General features: G+C 31.8%; 2 protein-coding genes across 2 annotated transcripts in view; one reads left to right on the top strand and one right to left on the bottom strand.

Moving 5' to 3' along the window:
• The window catches only part of LOC119603013 (diencephalon/mesencephalon homeobox protein 1), a 95,618-nt gene that overhangs the window by 6,371 nt on the left and 66,721 nt on the right, over positions 1–22,526 (top strand). The window contains exon 2 of the mRNA XM_037954866.1: positions 22,134–22,257. Coding sequence (XP_037810794.1) covers positions 22,161–22,257 — 97 coding nt within the window. The 5' untranslated portion in view covers positions 22,134–22,160. The remainder of the gene's footprint in view (positions 1–22,133; positions 22,258–22,526) is intronic.
• Positions 5,922–6,542, bottom strand: LOC119603009 (the record flags this gene model as incomplete). Its single annotated transcript, XM_037954862.1, has 2 exons — positions 6,435–6,542; positions 5,922–5,978 (listed from the first exon to the last, which is right to left on the bottom strand). Coding segments are annotated over exons 1-2 (165 nt in total), but the record flags the coding sequence as incomplete, so codon positions are not given.

Below are 22,526 nucleotides of genomic sequence, written 5' to 3'. Positions count from 1 at the left end.
TTCCGGGAATATTATCGAAAATTGTTTAACATTGGTTCACGAGTAATTTACTGATCCAAAGGAACCATAAATTAAAAAATTTTTACAAACATAAATGAGAATTTTTTGAGAAATCGAAATTATGTTCGAATTTTCGAAATTAAAGAAAAATTTTCGAAATTGTGTAAAAAGTGGCAAAAACGAAATAGGACAAAGAATTGACATAAAAATTAAATTTTATTCGAATTTCAGATTAAAAAAGTGACAATTTTTAATAATTAAAGTTAAATTCGAATTTTCGAACTTCAAAAACTTGAAAAATTAAAGAGGAAAATGCAAAAATTATATATTTTTACGATAACAAGTCATTAAATGTTATTTGTGGCTAAAAGTTGGCAATTCGAAATTAAGTTCGAATTTTCGAAATTAAAGAAAAATTTTCGAAATTGTGCAAAAAGTTGCAAAATAGATAAATTAAAGACGAAAATGCAAAAATTTTATATTTCTACCATAAGAAGTCATTAAATGTTATTTGTGGATAAATATAGGAAATTCGAAATTAAGTTCGAATTTTCGAAATTAAATAAATATTTTCGAAACTGTTTAAAAAGTGGCAAAATCGAAATAGGACAAAGAATTGCCATAAAAATTAAATTTTATTCGATTTTCAGATTAAAAAAGTGCCGATTTCGCATCATTTAAGTTAAATTCGAATTTTCGAACTTCAAAAAACTTGATAAATTGAAGACGAAAATACCCAAATTTCATATTTCTACGAAAAGAAGTCATTAAATGTTATTTGTGAATAAATATAGAAAATTTGAAATTAGGTTTGAATTTTCGAAATTAAATAAGAATTTTCGAAATTGTCTTAAAAGTGGCAAAATCGAAATAGGATTAAAAGAAATACCAAAAAATAACATTTTAATAGAATTTCAAATTAAGAAAGTGCCGATTTTGCATCATTTAAGTTAAGTTCGAATTTTCGAACTTCAAAAATGTGATAAATTATAGAGGAAAATGCAAAAATTTCATAGTTTGACAATAAGAAGACATAAAATGTTATTTGTGGATAAATATAGGAAATTCGAAATTAAGTTCGAATTTTCGAAATTAAATAAAAATTTTCGAAATTGTATAAAAAGAGGCAAAATCGAAATAGGACGAAGAATTGCCATAAAAATTACATTTTATTCGAATTTCAAACTAAGAAAGTGCCAATTTTGAAACATTGAAATTAAATTCGAATTTTCGAACTTCGAAAACTTAATAAATTAAAGACGGAAATGCCAAAATTTCATATTTCTACGATAAGAGGTCATTAAATGTTATTTATGGATAAATATAGGAAATTCGAAATTTAGTTCGAATTTTCGAAATTAAATATAAAATTTTCGAAATTGTGTAAAAAGTGGCAAAAACGAAATAGGATAACAAATTACCATAAAAATTACATTTTATTCTAATTTTAAATTAAGAAAGTGTCGATTTTGCAACATTCAAGTAAAGTTCGAATTTTCGAACTTCAAAAACGTGACAAATTATAGACGAAAATGTTCGAAATTGAGTAAAAAGTGTCAAAATCAAAAAATAACATTTTATTAGAATTTTAAATTAAAAAAAAATTCAAATTTCGATTTTCGAACTTCCAAAACTTGATAAATTCTTAAATAAATTTCTAAATTTTCTTATATTAACGATATACAGCCATTAGATATCAGTTAAGTAAGAAAATTTTAAATTTGAAATTAAGTTCGAATTTTCGAAATTAAAAAATCTTTTCGAAATTGTTTAAAAAGTACCAAAAAAAGTGACAAAATCGAATTGGTATTAAAAAATAACATTTTATTAGATTTTTGAATAATTAAAGAAATTTGATAACATTAATTTCGAATTTTCGAACTTCAAAAATTTGAAAATTTCCAAAAGAAATTTCAAAAGATTCTTATTTAAACGAAGTGCAGCCATTAAATATAAGTTTAGTATGTAAAATTAGAATTTCGAAGTTAAGTTCGAATTTTCGAAATTAAAAAATCTTTTCGTTATTGTTTAAAAAGTACCAAAAACGTACTCTGACACATAGAAAAAGTTAAAATAATACAAAATATATTTTCTATGAAGATAATTAAAGGAAGCAAATAAAACGCCTTTTTAACCCTTTAAATGTTTAGCAGACACATAGACATATGCCGACTGACTGACTGATTGTCATTGTATATGTGTAATTAAATAGAAAATTAAGGCAATTAACAAATTCAAATTATTGCTATAACGCAAGTCAAACTGTTACCAGTAAGAAGACTATAATAATAAAAAACCAACAATGGAGTTACAAACATAACAAGGATTCATGTATAAAAAGGACTTTAGCAAACAACCCCCTTTTTTGGTTTACAATAGCAAAGTTCGCCTGATTTCAGAGCTGCTAACGTTTGATGACAATGTCGTCTTTTTTTTTTGTTTTGTTGTTGTTTTGTTTTGCAAGTGTCATTGTCAACGTGTGCTTTGTTGAATTAGTTGTGATATAAGAGTCTTCTCTCTTTCATAGTCTGTCTGTGTGTGTTTTTTTTATTATTGTAATTTTTTTGTCCAAAACGATTTTAAAGTGATGCCAACGATAATTGAATTTAGAAAACAATTGTTTTAAACTGAAATCGTGATCTTTGTTGGATTTGTTCTCTACAACAGATTTATTTCGAAATCACAGTCAATGAGCTGCAGTTGTTGCTGACGATGATGATGATGATGATGAGACAATGGCAGCACACTTATCACAAACTATACACAGACAAAAACAATCACATATTAAATTTAAGTTTGATTTTCTTAACTTTTGCTGAAATCTATTGAATTCTAAAATCAAGTATGTAACGTGCTCAAATCAAGCCCATATTGGTATTAATTCAATCTTTTGGATACTCAAATCAATCTTATTTTTATCATAAAACATATATAAATTAAATCTAAGAGAAACTTCTCAATATAAGTTCAGAGTGAGACCACTTTGATGCAAAAAAGGCTTACATAAGGATTTCCCTATTTAACCCATCCGTACTTAAATCAAGTATTATTTACTTGGTTTAAGAATAAACGTACTTAACCAACTTTTTAACCAGCTCCGACTTGATTACAAAAAAATTTTTCTGAGTGTATAAACTAGCCTAGGCAACAACCGTGGACAATCAAATTTAGTAGTTTAGTAAAAATATTGAAAAAAAAACATGATAAAATTTAATGAACCCAAAAAAAAAAAACAAGACAACCGGCGGAAAAGTTTGATGACAAAAAAAAAACAACAATATAAAACGATTTGCACTAGAAATGCATTTTAGCACAAAAAGTGTTTTATTTAATTTATTTACTCTCTCAAGTTTAAACAAAATGTATGTCATGTTATTAAGCATAGAGGTGGGTGTTGCATCCGTTCACTTTGCACTCTCTCTCTCTCTCTCTCCGGCTTAAGTGATATCATCATTATTATCAGCTTCCAGCATTAGTATTAGAATATAAACCAAGTTAGACGGACAACAACACATGCATATATATAGTAAAGTGCTAATTAGGTCTGAAATTGCATTTTCTGTCGGACATATAGTTTTCAACACACACACTAAGTCTACACTAGTTAGTTACATGAATAGTTTAAATGTCTAATGCTTGCAAAAAAAAAAAATAATACCACTATAGAACAATTTGAAAATCACCAGACAGACACTTAAGCAATCATATTGTTATTTTTAAATTAAGTATAGCGTTGATTTCATTACGTCCATCTAAATTCAAATAAAAAGTGCCTACATCCGCAATGCCTGGCTAAATAGATTTAGCACGTGTTAAATGCACTTTTTCTCTCTAGTTTGCAACAAAAAAAGTTAGAAAAATTTAAAAAAATGTTAAAGGCTTATAAAATTTAACTAAAATCTTAATCAAACACTTTAATTAGTTTATTTTTAACAATATGTGTTTGTAAGAAAAGAGGCAGTCAGTAATATATGTTCAGGGTTGCTTTAATTAGTGTTAAGATCAGTGATCTTCAATTAAGTTCTTTTTCATTTGATACGAACGTTAATTAGTTAGTTAGTTAGTCAGTCAGTCAGTTAGTTAGTTAGTTAGTTAGTTAGTTAGTTAGTAGTTAGTTAGTTAGTTAGTTAGTTAGTTAGTTAGTTAGTTAGTTAGTTAGTTAGTTAGTTAGTTAGTTAGTTAGTTAGTTAGTTAGTTAGTCAGTTAGTCAGTTAGTCAGTTAGTTAGTTAGTAGTTAGTTAGTTAGTTAGTTAGTTAGTTAGGTTAGTTAGTTAGTTAGTTAGTTAGTTAGTAGTTAGTTAGTTAGTTAGTTAGTTAGTTAGTTAGTTAGTTAGTTAGTTAGTAGTTAGTTAGTTAGTTAGTTAGTTAGTTAGTTAGTAGTTAGTTAGTTAGTTAGTTAGTTAGTTAGTAGTTAGTTAGTTAGTTACGTTTCGTTCGTATCGTTCGTTCGTTCGTTCGTTCTTAGTTCGTTCGTTTCGTTCGTCGTTCGTTCGTTCGTTCGTTCGTTCGTTAGTTCGTTCGTTCGTTCGTTCGTTCGTTCGTTCGTTCGTTCGTTCGTTCGTTCGTTCGTTCGTTCGTTCGTTCGTTTCGTTCGTTCGTTCGTTCGTTCGTTCGTTCAGTTCGTTAGTTAGTTCGTTCGGTTCGTTCGTTCCTTACGTTCGTTCGTTCGTTCGTTCGTTCGTTCGTTCGTTCTTTAGTTCGTTCGTTTTCGTTCGTTCGTTCTTTCGTTCGTTCGTTCTCGTTCGTTCGTTCGTTCGTTCGTTCGTTCGTTTCGTTCGTTCGTTCGTTCGTTCGTTCGTTCGTTCGTTCGTTCGTTCGTTCGTTCGTTCGTTCGTTCGTTCGTTCGTTCTTTCGTTCGTTCGTTCGTTCGTTCGTTTCGTTCGTTCGTTCGTTCGTTCGTTCGTTCGTTCGTTCGTTCGTTCGTTCGTTCGTTCGTTCGTTCTTCGTTCGTTCGTTCGTTCGTTTTTCGTTCGTTCGTTCGTTCGTTCGTTCGTTCGTTCGTTCGTTCGTTCGTTCGTTTCTTTTCGTTCGTTCGTTCGTTCGTTCGTTCGTTCGTTCGTTCGTTCGTTCGTTTCGTTCGTTAGTTCGTTCGTTCGTTCGTTCGTTCGTTCGTTCGTTCGTTCTTCGTTCGTTCGTTCGTTCGTTCGTTCGTTTCGTTCGTTCGTTCGTTCGTTCGTTCGTTCGTTCGTTCGTTCGTTCGTTCGTTCGTTCGTTCGTTCGTTCGTTCGTTCGTTCGTTTCGTTCGTTCGTTCGTTCGTTCGTTCGTTTCGTTCGTCGTTCGTCGTTCTTCGTTCGTTCGTTCGTTCGTTCGTTCGTTCGTTTGTTCGTTCGTTCGTTCGTTCGTTCGTTCGTTCGTTCGTTCGTTCGTTTTCGTTCTCGTTCGTTTCGTTCGTTCGTTCTTGTTCGTTCGTTCGTTCGTTCGTTCGTTCGTTCGTTTCGTTCGTTCGTTCGTTCGTTCGTTCGTTCGTTTTCGTTCGTTCGTTTCGTTCGTTCGTTCGTTCGTTCGTTCGTTTTCGTTCGTTCGTTCGTTCGTTCGTTCGTTCGTTCGTTCGTTTCGTTCGTTTCGTTCGTTCGTTCGTTCGTTTCGTTCGTTCGTTCTTCGTTCGTTCGTTCGTTCGTTCGTTCGTTCGTTCGTTCGTTCGTTCGTTCTTTCGTTCGTTCGTTTTCGTTCGTTTCGTTCTTCGTTCGTTCGTTCGTTCGTTCGTTCGTTCGTTCGTTCGTTCGTTCGTTCGTTCGTTCGTTCGTTCGTTCGTTCGTTCGTTCGTTCGTTTTCGTTGTTCGTTCGTTCGTTCGTTCGTTCGTTCGTTCGTTCGTTCGTTCGTTCGTTCGTTCGTTCGTTGTTCGTTTTCGTTCGTTCGTTCGTTCTTCGTTCGTTCGTTCGTTCGTTCGTTTCGTTCGTTCGTTCGTTCGTTCGTTCGTTCGTTCTTCGTTCGTTCGTTCGTTCGTTCGTCGTTCGTTCGTTGTTTCGTTTCGTTCGTTCGTTCGTTGTTCGTTCGTTCGTTCGTTCGTTCGTTCGTTCGTTCGTTCGTTCGTTGTCGTTCGTTCGTTCGTTCGTTCGTTCGTTCGTTCGTTCTTCGTTCGTTCGTTCGTTCGTTCGTTCGTTCGTTCGTTCGTTTTCGTTCGTTTCGTTCGTTCGTCGTTCGTTCGTTCTTCGTTGTTCGTCGTTCGTTCGTTCGTTCGTTCGTTCGTTCTCGTTCCGTTCTCGTTCCGTTCTCGTTCCTTCCTCGTTCTCGTTCGTTCTCGTTCCGTTCTCGTTCCGTTCTCGTTCCTTTCTCGTTCCTTCTCGTTCCGTTCTCGTTCCGTTCTCGTTCCGTTTCTTTCCGTTCTCGTTCCGTTTCTCGTTCCGTTCTCGTTCCTTCTCGTTCTTCTCTTTCCTTTCGTTCCTTCTCGTTCCGTTCTTTCCTTTCTCTTTCCTTTCTCTTTCCTTTCTCGTTCCTTTCTCTTCCTTTCTCTTTCATTTCTCTTTCCGTTCTCGTTTCCGTTCTCTTTCCGTTCTCTTCGTTTCTTTTCTTCTCGTTCCTTTCTCGTTCATTCTCGTTCATTTCTCTTTCATTTCTCGTTCCTTCTCTTCAGTTCTAGTTCCTTCTCGTTCCTTTCTCTTCAGTTCTTTCAGTTTCTAGTTCAGTTCTAGTTCAGTTCTAGTTCAGTTCTAGTTCAGTTCTAGTTCAGTTCTAGTTCAGTTCTAGTTCAGTTCTAGTTCAGTTCTAGTTCAGTTCTAGTTCAGTTCTAGTTCAGTTCTAGTTCAGTTCTAGTTCAGTTCTAGTTCAGTTCTAGTTCAGTTCTAGTTCAGTTCTAGTTCAGTTCTAGTTCAGTTCTAGTTCAGTTTCTAGTTCAGTTCTAGTTCAGTTCTAGTTCAGTTCTAGTTCAGTTCTAGTTCAGTTCTAGTTCAGTTCTAGTTCAGTTCTAGTTCAGTTCTAGTTCAGTTCTAGTTCAGTTCTAGTTCAGTTCTAGTTCAGTTCTAGTTCAGTTCTAGTTCAGTTCTAGTTCAGTTCTAGTTCAGTTCTAGTTCAGTTCTAGTTCAGTTCTAGTTCAGTTTAGTTCAGTTCTAGTTCAGTTCTAGTTCAGTTCTAGTTCAGTTCTAGTTCAGTTCTAGTTCAGTTCTAGTTCAGTTCTAGTTCAGTTCTAGTTCAGTTCTAGTTCAGTTCTAGTTCAGTTCTAGTTCAGTTCTAGTTCAGTTCTAGTTCAGTTCTAGTTCAGTTCTAGTTCAGTTCTAGTTCAGTTCTAGTTCAGTTCTAGTTCAGTTCTAGTTCAGTTCTAGTTCAGTTCTAGTTCAGTTCTAGTTCAGTTCTAGTTCAGTTCTAGTTCAGTTCTAGTTCAGTTCTAGTTCAGTTCTAGTTCAGTTCTAGTTCAGTTCTAGTTCAGTTCTAGTTCTAGTTCAGTTCTAGTTCAGTTCTAGTTCAGTTCTAGTTCAGTTCTAGTTCAGTTCTAGTTCAGTTCTAGTTCAGTTCTAGTTCAGTTCTAGTTCAGTTCTAGTTCAGTTCTAGTTCAGTTCTAGTTCAGTTCTAGTTCAGTTCTAGTTCAGTTCTAGTTCAGTTCTAGTTCAGTTCTAGTTCAGTTCAGTTCTAGTTCAGTTCTAGTTCAGTTCTAGTTCAGTTCTAGTTCAGTTTAGTTCAGTTCTAGTTCAGTTCTAGTTCAGTTCTAGTTCAGTTCTAGTTCAGTTCTAGTTCAGTTCTAGTTCAGTTCTAGTTCAGTTCTAGTTCAGTTCTAGTTCAGTTCTAGTTCAGTTCTAGTTCAGTTCTAGTTCAGTTCTAGTTCAGTTCTAGTTCAGTTCTAGTTCAGTTCTAGTTCAGTTCTAGTTCAGTTCTAGTTCAGTTCTAGTTCAGTTCTAGTTCAGTTCTAGTTCAGTTCTAGTTCAGTTCTAGTTCAGTTCTAGTTCAGTTCTAGTTCAGTTCTAGTTCAGTTCTAGTTCAGTTCTAGTTCAGTTCTAGTTCAGTTCTAGTTCAGTTCAGTTTAGTTCTTCTAGTTCAGTTCTAGTTCAGTTCTAGTTCAGTTCTAGTTCAGTTCAGTTCTAGTTTCTTCTAGTTCAGTTCTAGTTCAGTTCTAGTTCAGTTCTAGTTCAGTTCTAGTTCAGTTCTAGTTCAGTTCTAGTTCAGTTCTAGTTCAGTTCTAGTTCAGTTCTAGTTCAGTTCTAGTTCAGTTCTAGTTCAGTTCTAGTTCAGTTCTAGTTCAGTTCTAGTTCAGTTCTAGTTCAGTTCTAGTTCAGTTCTAGTTCAGTTCTAGTTCAGTTCTAGTTCAGTTCTAGTTCAGTTCTAGTTCAGTTCTAGTTCAGTTCTAGTTCAGTTCTAGTTCAGTTCTAGTTCAGTTCTAGTTCAGTTCTAGTTCAGTTCTAGTTCAGTTCTAGTTCAGTTCTAGTTCAGTTCTAGTTCAGTTCTAGTTCAGTTCTAGTTCAGTTCTAGTTCAGTTCTAGTTCAGTTCTAGTTCAGTTCTAGTTCAGTTCTAGTTCAGTTCTAGTTCAGTTCTAGTTCAGTTCTAGTTCAGTTCTAGTTCAGTTCTAGTTCAGTTCTAGTTCAGTTCTAGTTCAGTTCTAGTTCAGTTCTAGTTCAGTTCTAGTTCAGTTCTAGTTCAGTTCTAGTTCAGTTCTAGTTCAGTTCTAGTTCAGTTCTAGTTCAGTTCTAGTTCAGTTCTAGTTCAGTTCTAGTTCAGTTCTAGTTCAGTTCTAGTTCAGTTCTAGTTCAGTTTCTAGTTCAGTTCTAGTTCAGTTCTAGTTCAGTTCTAGTTCAGTTCTAGTTCAGTTCTAGTTCAGTTCTAGTTCAGTTCTAGTTCAGTTCTAGTTCAGTTCTAGTTCAGTTCTAGTTCAGTTCTAGTTCAGTTCTAGTTCAGTTCTAGTTCAGTTCTAGTTCAGTTCTAGTTCAGTCTAGTTCAGTTCTAGTTCAGTTCTAGTTCAGTTCTAGTTCAGTTCTAGTTCAGTTCTAGTTCAGTTCTAGTTCAGTTCTAGTTCTTCTAGTTCAGTTCTAGTTCAGTTCTAGTTCAGTTCTAGTTCAGTTCTAGTTCTAGTTCGTTCTAGTTCAGTTCTAGTTCAGTTCTAGTTCAGTTCTAGTTCAGTTCTAGTTCAGTTCTAGTTCAGTTCTAGTTCAGTTCTAGTTCAGTTCTAGTTCAGTTCTAGTTCAGTTCTAGTTCATTCTAGTTCAGTTCTAGTTCTGTTCTAGTTCTGTTCTAGTTCTGTTCTAGTTCTGTTCTAGTTCTGTTCTAGTTCTGTTCTAGTTCTGTTTGTCTAGTTCTGTTCTAGTTCTGTTCTAGTTCTGTTCTAGTTCTGTTCTAGTTCTGTTCTAGTTCTGTTCTAGTTCTGTTCTAGTTCTGTTCTGTTCTGTTCTGTTCTGTTCTAGTTCTGTTCTAGTTCTGTTCTAGTTCTGTTCTAGTTCTGTTCTAGTTCTGTTCTAGTTCTGTTCTAGTTCAGTTCTAGTTCTGTTCTAGTTCTGTTCTAGTTCTGTTCTAGTTCTGTTCTAGTTCTGTTCTAGTTCTGTTCTAGTTCTGTTCTAGTTCTGTTCTAGTTCTGTTCTAGTTCTGTTCTAGTTCTGTTCTAGTTCTGTTCTAGTTCTGTTCTAGTTCTGTTCTAGTTCTTTCTAGTTCTGTTCTAGTTCTGTTCTAGTTCTGTTCTAGTTCTGTTCTAGTTCTGTTCTAGTTCTGTTCTAGTTCTGTTCTAGTTCTGTTCTAGTTCTGTTCTAGTTCTGTTCTAGTTCTGTTCTAGTTCTGTTCTAGTTCTGTTCTAGTTCTGTTCTAGTTCTGTTCTAGTTCTGTTCTAGTTCTGTTCTAGTTCTGTTCTAGTTCTGTCTAGTTGTTCTAGTTCTGTTCTAGTTTTTTAGTTCTGTTCTAGTTCTGTTCTAGTTCTGTTCTAGTTCTGTTCTAGTTCTGTTCTAGTTCTGTTCTAGTTCTGTTCTAGTTCTGTTCTATCTGTTCTAGTTCTGTTCTAGTTCTGTTCTAGTTCTGTTCTAGTTCTGTTCTAGTTCTGTTCTAGTTCTGTTCTAGTTCTGTTCTAGTTCTGTTCTAGTTCTGTTCTAGTTCTGTTTCTAGTTCTGTTCTAGTTCTGTTCTAGTTCTGTTCTAGTTCTGTTCTAGTTCTGTTCTAGTTCTGTTCTAGTTCTGTTCTAGTTCTGTTAGTCTGTGTAGTTCTGTTCTAGTTCTGTTGTAGTTCTGTTCTAGTTCTGTTCTAGTTCTGTTCTAGTTCTGTTCTAGTTCTGTTCTAGTTCTGTTCTAGTTCTGTTCTAGTTCTGTTCTAGTTCTGTTCTAGTTCTGTTCTAGTTCTGTTCTAGTTCTGTTCTAGTTCTGTCTAGTTCTGTTCTAGTTCTGTTCTAGTTCTGTTCTAGTTCTGTTCTAGTTCTGTTCTAGTTCTGTTCTAGTTCTGTTCTAGTTCTGTTCTAGTTCTGTTCTAGTTCTGTTCTAGTTCTGTTCTAGTTCTGTTCTAGTTCTGTTCTAGTTCTGTTCTAGTTCTGTTCTAGTTTCTGTTCTAGTTCTGTTCTAGTTCTGTTCTAGTTCTGTTCTAGTTCTGTTCTAGTTCTGTTCTAGTTCTGTTCTAGTTCTGTTCTAGTTCTGTTCTAGTTCTGTTCTAGTTCTGTTCTAGTTCTGTTCTAGTTCTGTTCTAGTTCTGTTCTAGTTCTGTTCTAGTTCTGTTCTAGTTCTGTTCTAGTTCTGTTCTAGTTCTGTTCTAGTTCTGTTCTAGTTCTGTTCTAGTTCTGTTCTAGTTCTGTTCTAGTTCTGTTCTAGTTCTGTTCTAGTTCTAGTTCTGTTCTAGTTCTGTTCTAGTTCTGTTCTAGTTCTGTTCTAGTTCTGTTCTAGTTCTGTTCTAGTTCTGTTCTAGTTCTGTTCTAGTTCTGTTCTAGTTCTGTTCTAGTTTCTGTTCTAGTTCTGTTCTAGTTCTGTTCTAGTCTGTTCTAGTTCTGTTCTAGTTCTGTTCTAGTTCTGTTCTAGTTCTGTTCTAGTTCTGTTTCTAGTTCTGTTCTAGTTCTGTTTCTAGTTCTGTTCTAGTTCTGTTCTAGTTCTGTTCTAGTTCTGTTCCAGTTCTGTTCTAGTTCTGTTCTAGTTCTGGTTCTAGTTCTGTTCTAGTTCTGTTCTAGTTCTAGGTCAGTCCTAGTTCAGTTCTAGTTTCAGTATCAGTCCTAGTTCAGTTCTAGTTCTAGTTCAGTCCTAGTTCAGTTTCAAGTTCAGTCCTAGTTCAGTTCTAGTTCTGTTCTAGTTCAGTTCTAGTTCAGTTCTAGTTCAGTTCTAGTTCAGTTCTAGTTCAGTTTCTAGTTCAGTTCTAGTTCAGTTCTAGTTCAGTTCTAGTTCTGTTCTAGTTCTGTTCTAGTCAGTTCTAGTTCAGTTCTAGTTCAGTTCTAGTTCTGTTCTAATTCTGTTCTAGTTCTATTCTAGTTCTATTCTAGTTCTAGTTTTGTTCTAGTTCTTTTCTAGTTCTTTTCTAGTTCCTGTTCTAGTTCTAGTTCTGTTCTAGTTCTGTTCTAGTTCTGTTCTAGTTCTGTTCTAGTTCTGTTCTAGTTCTAGTTCTGTTCTAGTTCTGTTCTAGTTCTGTTCTAGTTCTGTTCTAGTTCTGTTCTAGTTCTGTTCTAGTTATGTTCTAGTTCTGTTCTAGTTCTGTTCTAGTACTGTTCTAGTTATGTTCTAGTTCTGTTATGGTAAGTCAGTTAGTTTTTCTTCTCCGCCTTATTGGGACTCAATATATTTATTAGCATATGAGGATTTCCAGTCGGAGTCCTCTCCTGTGTTGAAAGGCTTCATATCTACATCAATTGAACAAAAATTTCAAAACTAGTTTCTATAAAAAAATCGACAAAACATTTTTATGCTCCAAATGTTCCCTTAATGACAATATGCCAATGAGAGGCCATTAATTAAATAAATAAATAAAATGTTTGTAAATTTATATTTGATAAAAATTAATTTAATTGAATTAAATTGTTTATTTGACAATAATAATTTACTCTGCAGATTCACAACATTCCAGCACCAATATCAATATGAATGAATCAACAAACAAATAAAAACAAAAAATTTTTAAAAATTTATAATTTAGTTAAAATTTATATAAACATTTTAATATTTTAGAAAACGCACACAAATATACATTTGCATATTGCAAATTTAAAAATAACTGTTCACATACATAGACAAATGTTTATTTGTTTTTTAATTAATATTGAAAGTTTTCTAAATTTTGTTTTAAATATTAATCTTATTTAAAATTTAGATGGAATATGAGTTAGAGAGTATGTTTGTCAGTGTATGGATGCTGACAGGTTTTAGTCAAGTTTAGTAGTTTTAGGCCTAAATGTGACCACATTTAATTGTGTGTTCACACTAGTAGTTAAACTACAAATGACAGTGTTAGTTATGGGGGAGGGGGTTGATAAAGGGTTTAGAACTATAAATGTAATTTCAAAAATTTGAATTTTAATAGACTAACATGACATACAACCATAAAACAGGAAGTCCACATACTTACGAACTTGCATATGTATGTGTGTACGTTGTAACGTGTGACTAGAGTGATAGAGAATTTACATCAATATTCGAGTAGAACTAAAGCGATGAATGATGTGTGATGATTGCTTGGTTTTGGTGTGATGATGATGATGTTGTTGCTATAGCCTGTTGTTGATTTACGAATTTTAAGTGTTTGCAATGATAGAGTGTAAATGATGGACATGTTTTGATTGAATTTGCATTTGAATTAGATGATGTAAATGATACAGTTAAACACACAACTACTAAAACAAACCGATACTGATACAACAACAATAATTAGTTGAAATCATGTTGGCGATGTTGATGATGCTGTTGTTACTGATACATGATGATCAACATCGTGATGATGATGATGATGTTAATGATGCTTGTTATTGTGGTGGCATACGTTCGTTCATTTGCTAAAGTCGGGTGAAAAAATTATAATGCTGGCTGGTGTTTATGCTGTTATGCAAAATGGACAAAGTGTGCCACAAAATTTAATCTTCCTAAAAACATGTTACATCATTTAGGGAATTAGGGACGCGAGCAAAATAACAAAAAACAAATTGATGTTTTGAAAACCAAACCACGTAAATGAAGTCCAAAAACAAATTTTGTATATAACTAAGAGAACAACTACAAAAAATCGTTTACATTAGAAAATATTAGAAAAAGCTGCGATTTAAGCCGTTAGCTGTTGCTGTGATAATATTTTTCGCCTGATTTTCTACTTCATTGTCTGCTGTTGAATTGAATTTTAAAAAAGAAGGGGCATTTTGTTACAGTGTTCGTTTATCCGTCATTGTATTTGTGTTGAAATGTTAATTGAATTTCGCGTGTGCACTTTTATTGTCTTGTTGCAAGTCTCGGAAATGCATTACAATTGGATAATTGCATTTATTTTGTTAATGGAAGTCGTACAACAAAAACAAACCATGGCGTGCTTTTTTGCCATTGTCAACCCAAAAATTTAATTAAAATTAAACAAAAAAAAAAAAAAAAAAAAAAATCATGAAAAAAGTTAATGCAATAAAATATGGGATTTAACGGGGGAATTAAAGTCACTTGTTAGTGTTTCAAGCAGTAAGTTAAATAAGTTAAAAATTTAATAAACATTAAAAATTTAAGATTAAATTCTTGCAAAGAACTACTAGTTAGTTTAAAGCAATTTCCATGAGATTTAGTTTATTAATTTAAATTAATTTCTTTGAATTATTGAAAAGCACCTGACATTAGCTTAGACCCCATTTTTCAATAATAACTGCATAAATAATTAATTTAAAATTAATTCATATGCTGTAAAGAAATGTCATGTCATTATGACATCAGCAACCAGCCAACCTCATCAAACAGATGAGTACCATATTACAGACAAACCATAGACCATTTGCGTTACATCAAAGCAACACAGTGGGACAACTAGAACAGAATTAGAACAGAACTAGAACAGAACTAGAACAGAACTAGAACAGAATAGTATAGAACTAGAACAGAACTAGAACAGAACTAGAACAGAACTAGTAACAGAACTAGAACAGAACTAGAACAGAACTAGAACAGAACTAGAACAGACCTAGAACAGAACTCGAACAGAACTAGAACAGAAATAGAACAAAACTAGAACAGAACTAGAACAGAACTAGAAACAGAACTAGAACAGAACTCGAACAGAACAGAACTAGAAACAAGAACTTCGAACAGAACTAGACACAGAACTAGAACAGAACTAGAAACAGAACTAGAACAGAACTAGAACAGAACTAGAACAGAACTAGAACAGAACTAGAACGACTAGAACAGAACTAGAACTTAGAACAGAACTAGAAAACAGAACTAGAACAGAACTAGAACAGAACTAGAACAGAACTAGAACAGAACTAGAACAGAACTAGAACAGAACTAGAACATAACTAGAACATAACCTAGAACAGAACTAGAACAGAAAACTAGAACAGAACTAGAACAGAACTAGAACAGAACTAGAACTAGAACTAGAACAGAACTAGAACAGAACTAGAACAGAACTAGAACAGAACTAGAACAGAAACTAGAACAGAACTAGAACAGAACTAGAACAGAACTAGAACAGAACTAGAACAGAACTAGAACAGAACTAGAACAGAACTAGAACAGAACTAGAACAGAACTAGAACAGAACTAGAACAGAACTAGAACAGAACTAGAACAGAACTAGAACAGAACTAGAACAGAACTAGAACAGAACTAGAACAGAACTAGAACAGAACTAGAACAGAACTAGAACAGAACTAGAACAGAACTAGAACAGAACTAGAACAGAACTAGAACAGAACTAGAACAGAACTAGAACAGAACTAGACAGAACTAGAACAGAACTAGAACAGAACTAGAACAGACTAGAACAGAACTAGAACAGAACTAGAACAGAACTAGAACAGAACTAGAACAGAACTAGAACAGAACTAGAACAGAACTAGAACAGAACTAGAACAGAACTAGAACAGAACTAGAACAGAACTAGAACAGAACTAGAAACCAGAACCTAGAACAGAACTAGAACAGAACTAGAACGAACTAGAACAGAACTAGAACAGAACTAGAACAGAACTAGAACCAGAACTAGAACAGAACTAGAACAGAACTAGAACAGAACTAGAACAGAACTAGAACAGAACTAGAACAGAACTAGAACAGAACTAGAACCGAACTAGAACAGAACTAGAACAGAACTAGAACAGAACTAGAACAGAACTAGAACAGAACTAGAACAGAACTAGAACAGAACTAGAACAGAACTAGGAAACAGAACTAGAACAGAACTAGAACAGAACCTAGAACAGAACTAGAACAGAACTAGAACAGAACTAGAACAGAACTAAAAGAACTAGAACAGAACTAGAAACAGAAACTAGAACAGAACTAGAACAGAACTAGAACAGAACTAGAACAGAACTAGAACAGAACTAGAACAGAACTAGAACAGAACTAGAACAGAACTAGACAGAACTAGAACCGACACCTTAGAACAGAACTAGAAACAGAACTAGAACAGAAACCTAGAACAGAACTAGAACAGAACTAGAACTAGAACAGACTAGAACAGAACTAGAACAGAACTAGAATAGAACTAGAACAGAACTAAAACCGACCCACTGTGCCTTATTAGCATCTCTCTATAACATCCTGGTCACAAATATGTGGCTGTATGAGAAAGTGATTGTGTGTGTGTGTGTTGGTATTGCAAAGGTCCCTTCTAAATAAATATTATAAAATTTCCATTTGTAACAAATTAAACATTTTCCTGTTCATCATTTATTTAATGAATTTTACATTTTATTACTATTATTTTTGGTGGGATAAAAAGGGTGGCAGAAAAAAATAACACTATACACTTGTAACACAAAAAATTATGCAAAATTTACACACGACACTTCATCTCTAATGGAATTTTATATCCTTTGTATACACACACACACGTCGTGCAAAGCAGAAGTAAAATATTAAATAAACTGGGACCCCAGGTGCCTGGTAATATGAAACCAAAATAAATGTGCTACTCCCTGCACACACACACTCAGACACACTTACATACCCTATATTAGTCCCGTAGTTTATAATTTTTACTATGAAAAATGTTTTTTTCTACTTGTAACCACAAAACTTGGCTTTTTGGGTTTACAACCAGGGAATGTTAAAGTGGCCGCCCATTTTTTGGCTTCTCCCTTGGACTCAGGTGTTTTATTAATATTATTTATAGTTACATGTACGTATGTGTAAGTTGGCTGCTGTTGTTCAGGGTGTAAATGTTGATTTTATTGCTATTATAGTTCTCGCCTCGTTTGTAATTTTTGACGCATGGGGAGCAGAGGTGTTAAGCAATTAGTTTTAGTTGATTTCTAAATGAATATTTGAATTTTACACATTTTTTTTCAAATATATTATTTGGATTATTTTCATATAACTTTAGTTAATGCGTGTTTGTTTATACCTGTAAGTATTTTGTACAAATGATGTTGAACAATTGAGCATAAAAATATGTTTAATTTATTGCAAATTGTTTGATAATGATAATGAAAATGTTCGTCATTTTATAGATTTTACTTATATAGGATTATTAGAAATTTGAATATATAAAATGACTTAAATATTAAAATGTTCCAAAAAATTATGGATTTTAATAGTGAGTCGAGGGCTTACTAGAGCAGAACTAAAACAGAACTAAAACTGAACTAGAACTGAACTAGAACTGAACTAGAACTGAACTAGAACTGAACTAGAACTGAACTAAACTGAACTAGAACTGAAACTAGAACTGAACTAGAACTGAACTAGAACTGAACTAGAACTGAACTAGAACTGAACTAGAACTGAACTAGAACTGACTAGAACTGAACTAGACTGAACTAGAACTGTAACTAGAACTGAACTACAACTGAACTAGAACTGAACTAGAACTGAACTAGAACTGAACTAGAACTGAACTGAACTAGAACTGAACTAGAACTGAACTAGAACTGAACTAGAACTGAACTAGAACTGAACTAGAACTGAACTAGAACTGAACTAGAACTGAACTAGAACTGAACTAGAACTGAACTAGAACTGAACTAGAACTGTACCAGAACTGAACTAGAACTGAACCAGAACTGAACTAGAACTGAACTAGAACTGAACTAGAACTGAACTAGAACTGAACTAGAACTGAACTAGAACTGAACTAGAACTGAACTAGAACTGTACCAGAACTGAACTAGAACTGAATTAGAACTGAACTAGAACTGAACTAGAACTGAACTAGAACTGAACTAGAACTGAACTAGAACTGAACTAGAACTGAACTAGAACTGAACTAGAACTGAACTGAACTGAACTAGAACTGAACTAGAACTGAACTAGAACTGAACTAGAACTGAACTAGAACTGAACTAGAACTGAACTAGAACTGAACTAGAACTGAACTAGAACTGAACTGAACTAGAACTGAACTAGAACTGAACTAAACTGAACTAGAACTGAACTAGAACTGAACTGAACTGAACTGAACTAGAACTGAACTAGAACTGAACTAGAACTGAACTAGAACTGAAACTAGAACTGAACTAGAACTGAACTAGAACTGAACTAGAACTGAACTAGAACTGAACTAGAACTGAACTAAAACTGAACTAGAACTGAACTAGAACTGAACTAGAACTGAACTGAACTAGACTGAACTAGAACTGAACTAGAACTGAACTAGAACTGAACTAGAACTGAACTAGAACTGAACTAGACTGAACTAGCACTGAACTAGAACTGGAACTAGAACTGAACTAGAACTGAACTAGAACTGAACTAGAACTGAACTAGACTGAACTAGAACTGAACTAGAACTGAACTAGAACTGAACTAGAACTGAACTAGAACTGAACTAGAACTGAACTAGAACTGAACTAGAACTGAACTAGAACTGAACTAGAACTGAACTAGAACTGAACTAGAAAACTGAACTAGAAACTGAACGAATGAACTAGAACTGAACTAGAACTGAACTAGAACTGAACTAGAACTGAACTAGAACTGAACTAGAACTGAACTAGACTGAACTAGAACTGAACTAGAACTGAACTAGAACTGAACTAGAACTGAACTAGAAACTGAACTAGAACTGAACTAGAATGAACTAGAAACTGAACTAGAACTGAACTAGAACTGAACTAGAACTGAACTAGAACTGAACTAGAACTGAACTAGAACTGAACTAGAACTGAACTAGAACTGAACTAGAACTGAACTAGAACTGAACTAGAACTGAACTAGAACTGAACTAGAACTGAACTAGAACCGAACTAGAACTGAAATGAACTGCAACTAGACCTGAACTGTTCGCTTCGCAGATAAGATCCAATTGTCTTGGAAGACTCAGGCCAGTTGGAAATACTCTCAACTCCAAGCCCTATTCTCTACTCCTTCAAAAATAGACCAATAGCAAATTTATAAAAATGCATCGAAACTACTTGCTTCTCTGCAGCAATATAAATTAAATGCATGTGCGGTGAAAAGATGAGCAAAAAGAAAAATGAATAAAATGAAATTAATTTAAAGCAATTGCTTTGTTTGAGGACAATTTAATCAATTTATACATACAAACTGATAAATTAAGAAAATGACAATATAACAATGACAATACAATACAATTTCATATTCCAAGCCCAACAAAACAAACCCCGAACTAACAGCTACAGCATGAAAACTTAACGAATGCAACTCTACTTGAGGCAAGACAAGAGGAAAGTGACTGAAACTGTTGACTGGATGCATTTAAATTATATGTAATTCTCCCCTTTGCAACATACAACAAAACATGTTGGGCGCTGACATTTATGACAGTGATCTTAACAACAGTCTTTATGTAAAATTTTAAAATAAAGTTTATATTTATAAATATTTCAATATGTGTATTGTAAATAATAATGAATAAAGAAAAAATAAAACTAACAATAATTGATTCTAATTGAATCGAATTAAAGGTGCAATTGACAATATTAACTCACTGACAAAAGATAAAATATAAAATGTTACATTTACCGCCTTTTTTTTATTCAAGACAAATAAAAACTATTAAATGAAAAATATATTTATTATTTATACGTTTACTTACACCCAGCCTCGCTTAAAATTACTTCTCCGAGACTTAATGATTTATTTTCATTAGTAAAAGAAAATACTTGGTTTTCAATGTATATGTTTTCGTACGCTTTTCATTAGTTTTATACAAAATAAACTTGTATGTGTTTGGGTCTATGGCACCCATATACTTATATTGAGTCCACCCTTTTTACTCTCGTTGTCCCCTTGTTTCGCTGTTTCGTTGTAATTGCCACCGGGGTTTTTATTGATGTAATTTTTTCAATTACTTTAATATTATGCCGCATAATAATTGAATATCAATTGAATTTCTAAAATAAATTATTATTGATTCAGCTTAAAGCGTGATTGAAAATTTACAAAAAAATGTATAATGAAAATAGTTATTGTTGTAAAATCTACTTTTTTATAAAAATTTATAAAAATATGAAAATATATTTATATAAAATCTAAAGGGTTTTAAGTTGACTACGTTTATGATTCTTGTTTAAAACATGTACGATTACTCGTTATTAATTATTCGAATATTATTTTATTCGTTACTAATTATTCGCAGAGTTTTTTATTCCTTAAAATTTGTATATAAAAAGCATTTTTGAAAAGAAATTTAATAATTTTTAACGATTATTCGTTCTTAATTATTCGAATATTTTATTCGTTACTAAATTTTAGATAATTTTTTAACAGTTTTTATGCCTAAGCAGCATATTGTTTATATTAAAAGAAGTTTTAGATACTTTTTTATACCGATTATTCGTTTGCAATTATTCGAATAATATTTTATTCGCTACAAAACTTTGTATAATTTCCAATGGTCTTAATGCATTTTATAAAAAGCATTTTTTAAAATAAATTTAAAACGATTTTTTAACGATTATTCGTTCATAATTATTCGAATTATATATAATTCGCAAACAAATTTTGTTTTATTTAATCCATTTGATTTTGGAAACAAAAATGTTGAAATTTTTAACGATTAATCGTTATTAATTATTCGAATATTCTTTTTATTCGTTACTAATTATTCGAATATTTTTGTATTCGTTATGAATGTAAAAGTTCTTACATAAGTTATATTAGTTTATATTACCAAAAACATTTTAGAGATGATATTTGATATTTTTTACCGATTATTCGTTTACAATTATACGAATAATATTTTATTCGCTACAAAAGTTTCCTTTTTTTATACATTTTATCATATTTCTTTACTTTTTATATTAAAAAAAGGTTATTGTTATAAACCTGTACTTTTAAAACCGATTACTCGTTTGTAATTATTCGAATAATATTTCAATCGCTAACAAATTTAGTTTTATTTAATAATTTTCATAACTCTTATAATTCTTAAAACAAAAATTTTAAAATTTTGTGATTATTCGTTAGTAATTATTCGAATATTTTTTTATTCGTTCCAAATTATTCGAACAGTTTTATTATTCGTTAAGAATGTAAAATTTCTTGCAAAAATTATCTTGTCTTATATACAAAAATCATTTCAGAGAGGAAATTTGACACATTTTTAACGATTATTCGTTTACAATTATACGAATAATATTTTATTCGCTACAAAAATTTCTTATTTAGTGTAGATTTTAATCATATTTTCCTATTTTTCATATTAAAATAAGTTTTTACTGTAAATTGTGACATTTTCAATCGATTATTCGTTTACAAATTATTCGAATAATATTTTAATCGTTAAAAATTTTCTTTTATTTAAGAATTTTTATAACTCTTGTGATTTTGGAAACATATATTTTAACTTTTTTTAAGATTATTTGTCAGTAATTATTCGGATATTTTTTAATTCGTTCCAAATTATTCGAATATTTTTATTATTTGTTATGAATGTAAAATTTCTTACAAAAATTATGTTATTTTCTATCCAAGAAACTTTTTTGGGAGAAAATTTTATATTTTTTTACGATTATTCGTTTACAATTATTCGAATATTATTTTATTCGCTTTAAAATTCGTTTAATTCCTGTAAATTTTTAGCATTTTTGTATTTTTTATATTAAAAGAAGTTTTTAATGTATATGAGTACTTTAAAAATCGATTATTCGTTTTTAATTATTCGAATAATATTTTATTCGCAAAAAATATGTTTTATTCAATAATTTTCATAATTCTTGTGATTTATAAAACATAAATTTTAACTTGTTTACGATTATTCGTTATGAATTATTCGAATATTTTTGTTTATTCGTTCCAAATTATTCGAATATTTTTATAATTCATTATGAATGTAAAATTTCTTTAAAAAATTCTCATATTTTCTATCCAAGAAACATTTTTGAGAGGAAATTTTATGTTTTTTACCGATTATTCGTTTGTAGTTATTCGAATAATATTTTATTCGCTACAAAACTCGTTTAATTTTTTTAAATTTTCAGAATTTTTTTTTAATTTTTATAATTAAAAGAAGTTTTCATTGTATATAAGTACTTTAAAAACCGATTATTCGTTTGCAATTATTCGAATAATATTTTATTCGTTAAAAAAATTATGTTTTATTTCATAATTTTCCAAACTCTTGTAATTTTCAAAAGAACATTTTAAAATTTTGCGATTATTCGTTATCAATTATTCGAATACTTTTTTATTCGTTCCAAATTATTCGAATATTTCTATTATTCGTTATGAATGCAAAATTTCTTACAAAAATTATGTTATTTTCTATCCAAGAAAATTTTTTGGGAGGAAATTTTATGATTTTTAACGATTATTCGTTTAAAATTATTCGAATAATATTTTATTCGTTACAAAACTCCTTTTCTTTTTGTATATTTTTTGCCTATTTTTATAATTTTAATGTTAAAATACAATTTTGCTGTAAAATAGTTATATTTTAAACCGATTATTCGTTTGAAATTATTCGAATAATATTTTATTCGCTAAAAAATTTTGTTTTTTTATTAGTTTTTTTACATTTTTAATAATTTACTCCTAATTTAGGGCATATGAAGTTAAAATTTTAACGATTATTCGAATAATTTTAATAATTTGTATTATTTATATATTTTTGATGTTATTTTTATGAAATTTTTAGAATATTTCGATTAAATTTTGGTTGTTTTTCTTTTACAGTTGGGTCCTGCTGCTGCGGGAAGAGGCATGTTTTGTTATCAATGTCCACCCGCTTTACATCCCTGTGGTCCGCATCCACCTCGTTTGCCTACGCTGGAATATCCTTTTGCAGCCACACATCCTTGTAAGTAAACATAAACCTACATATATACATTCATACTTATGTGTGTAAGTACGTAAACAGTGAATCACAAAATTTTATCTATTTTACTATCAACAACAACTACATCATCATCATCATCCTTTAGCAACATATGTCTAAAACTGTTAACACAAAAATCTGCCGCGAAAGAATGAAACAAAAGCCAAAAAGAACAATCCTCAATAATAATAAAATCATTATAAATCTTGTATTTATTCACTTTTAACAGAAAACGAGATAAAAAGCTAAAG

Source organism: Lucilia sericata, unplaced genomic scaffold (genome assembly GCF_015586225.1).
Source record: "Lucilia sericata isolate MDLA Ls3-8-SP2 unplaced genomic scaffold, ASM1558622v1 Contig000270F_arrow, whole genome shotgun sequence".
In the NCBI taxonomy this organism is placed as follows: Eukaryota; Metazoa; Arthropoda; class Insecta; order Diptera; family Calliphoridae; genus Lucilia; species Lucilia sericata.
The sequence above is the reverse complement of the archived record's forward strand: the minus strand, read 5'-3'. Positions and strand labels throughout refer to the sequence as shown.